At 37.9% G+C, this 14,061-nt stretch overlaps 1 protein-coding gene across 1 annotated transcript in view; it reads right to left on the bottom strand.

Moving 5' to 3' along the window:
- Window positions 1-343: 343 nt before the first annotated feature.
- Window positions 344-14,061, bottom strand: part of LOC133518877 (leucine-rich repeat neuronal protein 2-like) — a 66,910-nt gene continuing 53,192 nt past the window's right edge. The window contains exon 3 of the mRNA XM_061852641.1: window positions 344-2,509. Within this exon, the coding sequence (XP_061708625.1) occupies window positions 753-2,483 (1,731 nt within the window). The 5' untranslated portion in view covers window positions 2,484-2,509 and the 3' untranslated portion in view covers window positions 344-752. The remainder of the gene's footprint in view (window positions 2,510-14,061) is intronic.

The raw sequence follows: 14,061 nt of genomic DNA, 5'->3' as shown, positions 1-14,061 counted from the left end.
CAATTTACAAAAATAGCCAATTAAGTGTATCTTTATTTTGTACCCCTTTCCATCAGAGCAGCTGGTTGGTTGATAAGTGTATGTCTGTATATATATTTATTTAGGCTATGTACGCACATATGTGTTAAGCACATGTATGACTTGAACAATCTCGCTCTATTTTACAAATAATACGCTTTAACAATATAGCAAGATAAATTAACAGATTTATTCCTATTCTGATACTATTTGAAATTATTATTACTCTATATTGCTCGTCTTTGTACAAAGTTTCAAGTACCTATTGGTGTTCTATTCAGAAAATATAATTATTATTAATATACTTTACAATAAAATTACATAATTATGAGTAAATATTTATTTAGCATTGAATACCTCAAACAATTTGCAACGCACTTAACAATGAATGAGTACTCAATCCTGAGGAACTATCAATACAAAACAAAACAAAGACATAGAGTTTACTCTATGGGGTAGGCATATTTAAATGGGATTTAGGATTAACATGATTAAAGAAGTTAAGTACAAAAACGAGGTTAATGTCTTTATCTGCACTGCTAAATTAACTACATATTTACACGTCTATTTACAAAGCTATCACATCTTACAATTTTAGTCGTATCACTATTTACAATATTGCAAATTCAATGTCTCTCATCTTTATGACGATAATACACGGTATCACTGATTACTTCTCGACGTAGCAAAGAAAATATTTTGGTGATAATATTGTCCTTTGCACGAAACTTTTGTTAGACGTACACTATGTGCGGCTTTTCGGGGGTCCGATGATGGGGGATCGTTTCGTAAGCAAATTGTTGGTAAATATGCTCCTCACTATCTTCTTGGAAATATGGATTCTTATCCACACTATGCCACGGTGGATTCAATGAATGAAAATTATTAGTCACTGAGGAACCGATCATGAGATACCGATCGGTGTCCCTCTTATTTTCTTGTTCCCTACTCCTCGTTGAATAGCCAAGTCCATTGCTTAATTTTGACACATCACCGTTTAACATTACACTCGTCATAACTTGCTTTGACTTGTCCCCTTTGCACTTTTTCAAAGGTCCCAAAAAGTATAAAACACCTCCCACGACGCTTATAATGATACTCACAATCAGCACCACAACTGCCACTATCACCCATCCACTTGAGCACCCAAATTCAGATTCAGGAATCTGTACAAATAAAACGCCCTTCAAAGGCTCCGGCCCTGCGCATTTGATGTCCTCATAATCTAACGTAAGCATAGAACTTGTATTGCCAGACTTTTTGCTACTTACTTCGCACTCCATTCCTAGTTTCCACAACCACAACAATGAGCAATTACAGACAAACAGATTTCCTGATATTTCTAGTTCTTGTAGCCTATCAATAGGAAAATGTGATGCTTCTAGTGTTTCTAGGGCATTGTTCTTCATGTATATATGCGTGAGTTTTGGATTCCCGTGAAACAATCTCGGTGGGACTTCACTCATTTTCACGTTTTCATTCATCCAAATTTTCTGCAGATTTATGTTGTCAACAAATGCCCTCGAATCAATCGTTTTGAGCTCGTAAAGCCTGCTCAAATGTAAGTGTTTGAGATGGAAAAGGTTTTGGAAAGATAAGGGTGGAACGCTTTGGAAAAAGTTCCCACTGAGGTACAAGTGCGACAAGTTTACTAGTTTGGAAAGAGCGGATGTGGGGATCGTTGTCATGTTGTTGTCACTCAGGTCCAAGTGGCGAAGTGCGGGTAAGTTGTGGAATCCCAAGGGATCTACGTTGCCAATTATGTTACTATTTAAGTCTAAATGACTCAATTCTTTTAAATATGGCATACCATGTTTGGACACCTGTTGTATAAGATTCTCAGATAAATCTAAGTGTTGTAACTTAACAACGTAGAACAAATTGATAGATGGTATGTCTAATATGGAATTATTTTTGAGCGATAAGATCTTCAACGATGACAGGGGTTCAAAAGTGTCCGGATCGAAACTCTCCAGTCCGTTGTTTGACAAATCGAGTCTCTCCAACATAGATAAATCTTGAAATGTTTGTGCGTGTACATCACGTATTTCATTATCTGACAAGTTCAAGTCGATCAGTTTCTTTAAGCCGACGAAGGTGTCCCTTTCTAGTCGTTTCAGTCTATTATGGCTGACATTCAGTTGTGTCATCTCCATATTGCTTTCAAAGTTCTTACTACCTAAGTCCTGTAATCTGTTGTGGGAGATATCTAGGATGGTGATTTGTGTGTAGAAAGCAAAGGTGTAGAGAAGATTGTTGATGGAATTGTGCGTAAGGTTGATGTGGGTAGCCTCGGGGTTGAGTTGTATTGGAACGATCTCGAGGCTGGCGTTGGCGCAGGAGGCGGTGCGCAGCGCATCGTCGCAGGCGCAACGCGCCGGGCACAGCGTGCGCGCTGTTGCGCTCCACGCCCATGCTACCACCACCACCCACCAACGCCACTTCGCTACGCCGCGCGGGCCCATAACATCTCATGCGTACTCCACCGGACCTGCAAAGAAAAAAGAAACGTTGATTATGATTGAGAATGGTAATGGACGACTGCAGCGGTATCATGGTCGCATTTTTATCACCTGTCATGTCATGCGTCACTTTCGCACTTACATACTTTTTAGAACGTGACAAATGATAAAGAGCCCACTGGTACTGGTCTGGCTGGCCTAATGACGACTGGTCTGGCCTAGTGAGTAGTGACCCAGCCTATGCAGCCGATGGTCCTGGCTTCGAATCCCGGTAAGGGCGTTTATTTGTGTGATGAGTACAGACTTTTGTTCCCGGATCATGGGTGTTTTCTATGTGCATATTTATGTATTTGTAAATTATATACATATGTCGTTGTCTGAGTACCTACAACACAAGCCTTCTTGAGCTTACTGTGGGGCTTAGTCAATTTGTGTAACGATGTCCTATAAAATGTATTTATTGATTTTATTTATATCTTATTCATGCAAAAGAACATTTTTTTTGTTGAACATACAAAAGTTAGACTGTGAGCACTGTGGCCAATTCCATCACCGTAGATGAGAATCTACCAACATCATTTTTCCTAAATTATTGTTATCGCAAAAATACGCCGCTCTCCAGGGGTAAATCGCCCTACAATGCCACAGAGCAAAGTAAGAATATACAGCTTTATCCCTATCGCTTGACAAAATCTTAATATAATTTCTGCCAAAAACTGCAGATAACAAAGTGTTTCTACGCAACTTGCGTTAGGGGAGTGATATTGTTTGATCTAAATTAGACCGATAAGAGTCATGCTACGACGGCGAAATATTTTCTCCTTGTCTTTTGTTGTGCCGTGAGATGGAACGACATAAGTAGTACGGCAGGCGGGCAGATTGCACGGAGTCTTGAGGACGGACATTATTCATGTCCATGATTTGTTATTCAATATACCGCCATGACACGTGGCGCGGACAATATGTTTGGAACGCTTGTCATTTTATCCCACGGACTAGCACATGTAGTTTAATGCGTTCTCTACTTTATGGGGTTTTCATTGTATTTTAATGAAACTTGAAATGTTTTATTCTTAGGTAGGTATTATATGTAATTCTAAACGCATCATCTTTCCATAAGACAAAACGCCTGTGCTATGCTCACTGAAAATGAAAATCCATATTACATATTAAATATTATTATTATATGGTGGTTATCTATTTAATCACTGATACATTGACATATACCTAAATGAATGTGCGAATCTATGCATATTTAGTGTCCCTGCAATTAAGGTAGCATTTTGCCACGGCGATGGTTTATTTACTGGTACGTTTCATCTAAGACGAATGTACGCCGTAAACAGAAACTAGCGGCGAGCAACCGCGCCGCTAATCCTCCCGCCCGAGCGATCCTCTACAATACCTTCCCAAATGTTCGACGATTTAACAAAGGAGCGTTTGGTACTTTAAATTAAATGTTCGGCTTTACAATTCGACGGAATGTATAATGAATAGCAGCGTAACATCTGTTAACGAAGGCGAACGATCTCGAAAGTTTTCACGCGCGGGAATAACTAATTGCGAAGGTTGGAATTCAATTTATGGGTTCTGGTGCGCCTCCCGAGAGATCAGGCTATACTAAAGTATTAATAATGCAAAACAGTGTCACGGAAAGTTTTTGATTCCAAATGCAAATTAAATTAGGAAACAAAGTTGGGAGTGCTGAGCTTGATCCAACGCTTTGTCAGATGTCGGTAGCCACATTACAGCAAGTGTTTAACAAACATTAACAATGTTCTAACTTAAAGATTAAATCACCTAGTAAATTTTAGCTAAATATATAGAAACTGATTTCATATCGAGTAGTCTATCAATACGAGTGAGAATAGTTGAAATGGTTTTAAAGCACGAGAAGACAGCATCAAGTCTCCCTCGGTAACTAGATCCGACGAACGGATTACCCCGGCTCGCCCGAATTACAGAAACCATACACAGACGCACACCCGATACACATTAGAGCTCCCCGTATAAGAACGGATTAATTTTGTAATGTTACAAATGTATTCTAGCTTACGTGAATCGAAAATATTGCGAATTTAATCTTACCATGATATTGTAAGACTCAATCAGTTACGTTTGCATAGGAAAAAATTTAAAATATCTAAATGTATTGACTTGTAACTTAGAAAAAACGAATACACATATGGGTACCTATATGTATTAATGTTTTTTTTTGCTACATTATCTGAAAGCTGTTCACATGTCAAGCAAACCCCCTGCAATAGTCGCTTTATTAGTTTTGCGTGCCGTTCCTAACCACCGACAGCCAGGATTTGGGATTTGGGATTTGGATTCGTAATTAGTTCATAAAGCGATCATATTGTATCACTTATTACTCGTCTGTCAGCTGTCATCATTTAGCATTAGTACAAAGTGAGCCATGGGTAGGTGCGATCAAAAGGGAGGGCACGCCCTCACTTCCGAGTCGAAACAGCTCCGGCCGGCACTCTTTTGTCTTTTAATTTCCTGTCCGCCGAAGTGCGGCGATGCCATCGTGAATTTCGCTTTCGTGAGCTTCGTTAACTTGTATCGGCCTTTGTTGTTGCCTATTGAACTTTTCCATTACGGCGTCATCGATTGAAACCGCTAAATTCGTTGGAAAATTTGTGTCGCCCAAATCAACTCTCGAATCAGCCCTAGCGGAATTAACTGAGACTCGTCGTTTTCCTTTTATAAATATGTGTTTAAAAGTTTGTTTTGTTTGTGCTGCTGCTCTTAAAATGGAAATTAAATATTCCCTTATTCAAAAGTTCTGTTGGTCTGTTATAGAATTTCAATACGGGATTTCAATAAATTGTAGCGGACTTGTGTTATGAGAATTTCATTAGAGACTATTCTTTTTTTTGCACTTTAACTTTATATTCAATTTGCTTTTGTTGTTATTATCGGACCTAATTAGGAATTTGTATATTTAGTCTTTTTCCTTCCAAATACATTAAAATTAGGCACTCACTTTATTCCTTATACAGCTTGGAGTTTAGTTTTTATATCACAAAACTTTTACGATATTTATTTTATTTATTTGATATTCTTCAAAAAACGTGTTTGTATAAATGCGTGATCAGTTTTCGTAGCACTTTATTAACTATTGATCATAAACGTGGCCTTCAGTAGTCGCGGACATGTGATGTACATTTTTAATGTCATGTTTGTCGTCATCGATTACGTTAGATTTGATGTAACTTATAAAGTAGAAAATTTCTGTAGGAACTAAGTACAAAGTTATAGATACATTTGTATTTGAGTGAGACAACTTCTGGGAAACATGGTTGGCGATCATCCTAATTACGTCATAACATCGTAATATAGTTCAGAGCAAAGGGTCCCTCGTAATTTGCTCTAAATTCAATATCCAGGGGTGGGTTACAATCGTATTTATAACATTGAATGTCATCGGTTCCATTTAAATGGCGGAAACTATACAGTTGGGCCTAATTGCAAGAGGGCGATCGCTACCCCATGCCAAACGGGTCCACTAAAGTTATCATGGTGTTAATACAACTTGAGACGTTACTGGCACAAAGACGGTTTACGAGGGGCGCTGAGACAATAAAACCAGTGTAAAAGTCGGCTAACCGCTCTCCCTCTTCGAGAAAATACCCCTCCTGCTTATTTTATGATTCGCCTAAGACGATGATGTGTACGTTTCATTTAAAAATAGAATGTGCATTACTTGAAAAGTTCCCCTCCATTTCCAACAGGATACATTTAATTTATAATACATTAATATTATCAGATAAGACATCTTAATTTTCGGAGTGCACCAGTGTAGGTACCTATACGATTTTCAGACGTCGATCGAAGTGCGTACGTGCCTCGTGATTCGTCAGTGGTAGGTGAATCGGTGAGTAGTCGGAGTGGCGGCAGGCACTAACGGGCATAATGAGAAAACTTGGCCGGTTGGTGGAAGTCTGCCGCTCCAATAGTTGCCGAGAGCGTGGCAAAAACCAAGCGGAGCGACTAGCGGTGATTCGATTGAAACTTTACGCTCAGTTCTACCAACAAATGTTACAAGTTTTTCCACTGTCTAAGTGGAAATAATTACTCAAGAATGTCTATAATTTGGCTGAGCTTACTAATATACATTGATTCGTAAATTGTAAGTCACATCCAAATAAATATTTTATAAAAATATTATATACCTACTACTAACTGACTAACTATTCATTAAATATCTCGCAGCCAAAGAAAAATCAATGACAATTGAAACTTTCACGAACTCAGTACCTAAAGCTGCAGTGTTTTAACTAATTGGATTTGGAAATAATATGATATAATGGACAATACATGCTCGTGACCTAAATCTGGATGGGTACAGATTCAATAACCAAGGTAGACTTTTTAAGATATTTACTTTTATCTCTGTCAGTCTCTGACAACAGTCAAAGACCTTATATAAAGTAATAATAAAGTTGTGTTGTGGGCTTTCGAGGTGGAAAACTTGGATTTGTCATTACCATAAAAAACAGAACTACCTCATTTGATGTAAGGCACCTTTTTTGATACGATTTTCATGTATTATACCTATTCTTGGACTTTATCCATCTATATTCATAATATTGAGCGAGCTGGTAACCGTGTACAAAACAATAAAAGAATAAAAAAATAAGTGTGTATAAAATAAAATAGACATAGAGATGCCTTTTTTTAATAGTATTTATTTACAGACTTCAATGGACTGCTAGGTAATTGGGGGTATCTCTTGACTGAGAAACGTTAAACAAATTGATTAAATTACTCATTTTAGCGTTTCCCGGTTGCATCCCAAAGAAGCCCGGGGTCCACTTTGGCAACTTTATACCAACAATTAGGTAGGCAAGCATGGGTTATTAAGAAACCGATTGCCGTCTGACCTTCCAACCCAGATGGTAAACTAATAAGCCTGGGATTAGCGTGTTTTCCTTCATCTAAAAGCGATTAGTAAATAAAATAAGTTTTCGCAATATAAAAAGAAATTGGTACAAGCTTTTATCGCTGACTGTACTTTTCTTTCCACAACTACTAATACTCATCGAGACAATTGTAGCAACCAATTAGTTTGCGTTGTTTTATCCAGGGATCGGAAACCGGTTTTTTATATATGATAGGGACGAAAACGGTATATTTTCGTTCTTTGCTAATTATTTCATTTCTAATTGGTCAATATAATAATACGATGTCGTTATCTAAAAACACAAGTGAGACCTAAAAATAAATTTACAAGTTTTTGCAAAAAGCCGTTTCCGATCCCTGGTTTTATCACAGATTTCCCAAGGTCACCTCCTGTCCCCATCATCAGATCAGCTCCATGTTATCATAATATTGCATTGTAATCCGATTTACAAATGTATGCAAAATTTCAGCTCAATCGGTAATCGACAAGCGGGTCAAATTTAGCCTCCAAGATTTGACCCATACTAACTTACATATGTATATGTATCATCTTCAAATTTATATGGAAAATTTATGAATGATTTCATTGATAACTTGTGCATGCACTTTTGAACCCTACTGTACATACTATCAAGGCAAGTTAAATAAAAGCTTGTAAAAATGAATGAATTCACCAATTTTACATTTTCTTAGGTTCTTGGAACAATTTATGGTTAAGGTGAAAAAGGACGACCCGCGCGAAATCACCTTTTCACACAAACGTAGTCCTCATTTTCCTCTCTGGATATTAACATTATTGAAAATATTTAGACACAATTTGTTGCATATCGACCACAGCTATGCCCCTCTTTAAATTTTTTTTTCAAATTTATAATTAATATAAGAGTTAGCGGCATTTAAAATATTGTATGAAATCTGTTTTTCGCTCCATATTTTTACAATAATCAAAAAATCTAAAAATGACAAGCGTAGGGGCATAGCTGCATAGCATATACAACAAATTATGGAGAAATATTTTCCATAATGCCAAAGTCCAGAGAGGAAAATGGGGACTACCTCTGTATGGAGACACGGCCGTCCACTTTCCTCTTAAGCTTTTAATTTTGTAATACACTTAGTATTTTATAGTTTGCGATTTTATTTTGTTTCTAGGTTTAACTTTAGTTTTAATTTTGTGATATTATAATTTAATTTAGCTAGTTCATACAGATTGTCTAAAAGCTTTTTTAGTCTACATAATTAAATAACTCCAATTTTAGAAAAAAAAAATCGAAAGTGGCTGTTTTGGGTGAGACCGAAGACAGTTTCCACTTTTAATTTATTTCTATGCTTAACACATTCACTGCCAAGAACACGTATATGTGTTTATTTTTTACTGGAAACGGGGCGCCCGTCACCGAAAGTGTTAATAGCAACTTGTGGTTAAGAACCGGGGTTCGAACCCACGACTTCTGTTTGAAGGTAAGCCACTAACGCTTAGTACCCGTTCCATGAGTCACTGACAGTGTCAAAATTGGCATATACGCTATCGAGAACGTAATTTACTTTCTATACATCTCGCTCGCACTTATATGCGAGTACGAGCGAGATGCATAGAGTGTATGTTACGTTCTTGATAGCGTTTGTCAGTGCCGAACTGGTGGTAGCCACGGGTGCGTATCGATCGCTATATTTTTTTAATATATAATATTAGTTGCAATAACCCTCATTTGATATAATTATTGTTTCTTATAATGTTCATTATATCGATTAACATTTATTATAACGTTCTTTGAGTATAATGCTTATTTCTAATAATAATCAAATGGTATAACGCTAATGTCATCTAAAGCACAGTGTGAATAACTATTTTTTATATAATGTATTAGAGATATATGTAATTCCAAATTTAATACCAGAAAAATTGGGTAGGTTAGAACTTTACTGTGAACCCTAAAGAAATGAACTGCTATCACAAATGTAGATTAGGTTAGGTTTGAACTGTGACCCCCAAAGAAACGGATTGCTACCAGAAAAATAGGTTAGGGTAGGTTAGAACTGTGATCCCTACAGGAAATAATATGATGTTGATGAGCGTTTACGAATACTACTGTACAATTACTGAATACGATTTATTTGATACTGCAAGTTCAGTAATGGGTTAGCTCAGCAATTTACAATAACATACGTATATAATCTAAGTAAAGTTTATAATTAAAAAGTAGGTACCTAGTTAAAAACTAGGTAGGTGTTTTTTAACCAAACACTCATATTGAAAGTCTGTTCTATTTAATTTTACTCACCGCAACATTTTTTATTTCGGCTTTTATTCGGTAAATTCTAAAATCCCTGTTGTTTTAGTTTTAGAAACAAATCTCGCCGGCAGCTTGCAGGCTTAGCTACTGCCAGCAAATTTTAATATCACTGGGGAAAAGCAGCCAATATTAGTTGCGCTACCGCTATTGATTTTGCAATCACAGACGGATTAGAGCTTCGCGTGATTATTATTCGGCAATTTAATTGCTGGTTGCTCAAGCTATACGTGAGGTAAGTAAATACTACAATTAATTATACGTACAATAAGCTTTTTGGTAAGCCTTATACAAGGCTTACTGGCCTTTTTTGTTATTAAAATACTAAACTTTTATATATAGTTAAAGTCAACAAACATAAAAGCAATGATAGTTTTCCGATGTTGGAAATCGATTTATTGTTTGCGATAGGTTTTCGGAAATGGATTTCCATGTCGAGTCATTTTGCAAAGCCAATGTTTGTCAGATGCTAACAGTATTTTTACCTGAAACCGCTTTTTTCAACGCATGGGTACTGTAGTGCATAAAGAAGATGGTTGTATGGCATGGTGGCGATGGTTTTGCATTTTCTCTTATGCGAAGAGCAGTCATAAATTAGCATGGAGTCAAATGTTAATTCGGGCTAACGTTTCATTGTATTTACATATGTTAAAGGGAGCCGTGAGTTACTGATTAGCTGGGTCGGATACAAGTCATAGTATAAGCGGCTTTAGTAATTTATTATGCGGTTGGAACGCTGACACGGTTTAGTTTTGAATGTAGTAACATATCTGGGTAATAAAAATTTGATTACCATACTTAGCAATATCAGTCAAATGCTTCATAGATCTCGCCGTTTTGCAATCACAATAGAAACCAGTTTCTGCTTTCGTTACTTAAACGTATCTATAAAATAAGCGACTGTTAGTCGTTATAGGTTCACAAAAAAGAATGTTGCCACAAATATCTTTCAAGCAAGGTTTACAGGGATGAAATAAAAAAGCACCAAACAAAGCGTCTACACAATACCATTTTCTCTTTCAGAGCAACAGAGCGGGTCTAGTGAATCAAGCTTCTCTATGGGCGCCTTTATAAACGCAATAATGAGGAGTGCCAAGGCGGCATTCAACCGTGCCCCCTAACGAGAAGCGCCGATGAATCGCCCATGAGGCGAGCACAAAACTTGCCACTTGGCGGCGTAATAGCGAGCTCGCCTGCAAGTCGCAGCACGCGCCGCACCGCGCCGCCGGCCGCCGCGCCTTCTCGCCAAGCTAAAGGGCTTTTAGGGAACACCAACTTGCTTTCGCTTTGACTTTCATCGCCGACCGAGGATTAGGTGCCTCGGCCCGATTGGATGCGGCCTACGGTTGAATAGTCAATGAGCGAATTCAGGCCAAAGCAGCGAGCGCACAAATTTAAAGCAAGTGCAGTTTACGATTTGCTAACGTTCTAATAGATCGTCGTTCTGATTGCGTGGATTTTAGTCGCTCATTGAATGGGCCGATAGCGTGTTTATTTAATTTATCTAGTCTAGATGGATTAAATCGATCGCCGTCAACCTGATTTAAACTGGACCTTAATAAATAATAAGTACAATCAGATCTTTGGGTACACCACCCTATATTATACCTATTTTAAACATTATCGCATTGATTGGTCCCCTAAGTACCTACGTTTGGATAGGGTCTGTTAAAAATTACATTAACTATTTTACTTAGCAATTTATAATTTAGGAGTACTTGTCAGTAATTTCAGGAGAATTCCACCAGCAAGTCTTAAACCGCAGTATACGGTTCTCAATGCTTACACATTTCCAAACTTCCGATTGTAACTCGAGGAAAAAACGAACAACTGCCATGAATTGTTTGCCTGTTATTAAAACTTTTCCTTTGAGAAATGGAGTCGGTAACAAAATTAAAAAGTTACCGTTTGCATAATCATAACTTTAAGTTTGGGTGTTTGGTATAAGAGGCTGAAGACTGTTTAAGGGTGGTGGGAGTTGCAAATGACGTGCTTACGTTGGTGATATCGAGCGGATCGCGCTAAGCCCGCAAAATGGGCTCGGGCCAAATGAAGACGCGCCGCAGAGCTCGTCTTAGGATATACCTACTGCAAAATTAGTCAATCCTATCGCTGCCATCTCTAGCAAAGTCGGTGAGGCTGAATAATGAAATAGCTCATTGAAACGGTGGATAGGCGCTATCGACACTTGGGAGCCATTGGAACGCGATCCGAGACGAGGCGAAAATCCCACGGATTCCGTATGAGGTATCTGCGGGCTCTTTTAGGGTTATTAAATGGAGTGGGTTTTAGGGAAATGAGCTGGGAAATATATCTGTTCTTCGCTTGGCCGAAGAAACCCTTGTTTTCGGTAAATAAAGAACGCCTATAAAATAAATTAAGGAAGTTCACACTTTATCTTCATTGCGGGCGGACCGAGCGGAGTTCTCATCCACGCGCTCATATGGCGGTTTGCCAATAAGGAGCTCGAAACTAGAATAGTTTTCAGCTCTCAGCCTTTTGTTTATGTTTATCTGAATGGAAGTGGAATAATGGCAATAGACTTTTGAATAAAGTAGTTCTTAAGTCTCTGTGATCACTTGATCAGCCTATTCACGTTCCGCTGTTGGACGCAGTCCTGCTCCCCACGTAACTAATGTAAATCTAAATGTCTATCTCTATACGAATCATTAACAACGATTTCAGCCTTAGACAATGGTTACGACTACGACCTCATTTTATTAATGGAATAAGAACTGAAAAATCAATTAAACAATTTTGATGACTCAGATAATAGCAAAAGCCATAACAATTTCATGCGGAGATAGAACTTCCCCTCAGATTGTTTCAGCGCTCTTCTTAACGCATCATCAATATAATTTATCCAGTAAGGGCCGGCACAGACGGACTGCGACCCGACTGCAACTTGTATAGGAACTGCACGCCGACGCTGCAGTTGGCGTGCAGTCGTGCTATTCCCATACAAATTGCAGTCGGCTCTTATTTTAAATTTATTATAATACGCAAGCTCGATGAGTTAAGCTTTTGATATTAATAAATACACAGACAGTATATAAAAAAGAAAAAATGTAAAGTACAAAGTCCTCGAACTGACATATTCGTTTGCTTCCTCTCAGTTTTATTACAAGCGAATACAAAACGGCCCCATGCCTAGTCTCGCCTGTTACAAAGCTAAAACACACTCGCATGAGCTAAGCTCGGCCGCACTCCGTGAACGTAACTTGCAACAAAATCCTACGTTTCAGTTTCCATCCGGAGGTGCAACGCGCGAGGGATTCCCGGCAACGTATTCTGCGTCCGAAACGAGACGGCGTTAGGGTGCGGCGGCTAGGATAATGCGTTTTATGAATGAATGAACGGCTGAATGGGAAAATTTTACTTCCGACTACCCATTGGTTTTGGATCTAAAGCGCAGTCGGCCAACGAAACGAACACCGGAGCATTCTTATCGCCACAATTTCGAATTCACAATTCTACCCTACCTACTATTTGCCTCAGGCGTGAAATTTGATATATAAGACTCGAAGAGATGAAATAAAACTCTCGTTCCTAATATGAGTTTAATGTATTGAAATTTTGTGCTTGGCTATGTGCGCCGATTCCGCTGCAGTTTTACGATGTGTATAAAATTGTACTAAGAAGGATAAGTCTATGACGCTTAACGGGAAAATGGAGTACTAGTATTTATGCCACCTGGTTTATGGGACAATCATGAACTTTATAGTATAAAACATTTTTTAATTCACGCTCACTGTGAAAGAAATATAAAATAATATCGGCTACGCTCTGCATGAAAAATTAAAACCAAAAAAACCTCCTAAACTTAGCAGTTGTATCATTAAGAAGCCTGTGGTCCGCTTTGGCAACCTAATCCCAAAAAATGGCTCAGGCACTACTTTTTACGAAAGCGAGTTTCATCTAAACTTCCAACTCAGATTGAGGAGAAACTAACGGCCTGATTCTAAATTTAATATAGTACGTCAACATTTTTATCTAGATTCCATAACGTCTTCAAAGAAAAACGTCACTATTGAGTATTGACACTGACGGTCCCGATCCATATCGTATCCAGAATTTTTGACGTATATTAAAATTAGAAATAGGTCGTATGCCTTGTTGGGATTAGTCCGGTTTACTTAGGATGAATTATTTCACCAGAAATCATTGCTAAATAATATTTAGTAAATATTAAATGATATTTCGTAGATAAGTAGGTACATAAAAGTGTCATAAATGTTGAACCCGCGTTCTTACATTTGAAAGTCACACGCCTAACTGCTCATAAAATGAAAAAAATATTTTATCATAAGTCCCTAACAGAATTATTCGTGAGTATGAAAGTTCCGAATGGAGATTTTTAGCAACAAAATAATTAG

Source organism: Cydia pomonella, chromosome 6 (genome assembly GCF_033807575.1).
Source record: "Cydia pomonella isolate Wapato2018A chromosome 6, ilCydPomo1, whole genome shotgun sequence".
Lineage (NCBI taxonomy): Eukaryota > Metazoa > Arthropoda > Insecta > Lepidoptera > Tortricidae > Cydia > Cydia pomonella.
Note: the sequence above shows the minus strand (reverse complement) of the source record. Positions and strands in the feature narration are given on the sequence as shown.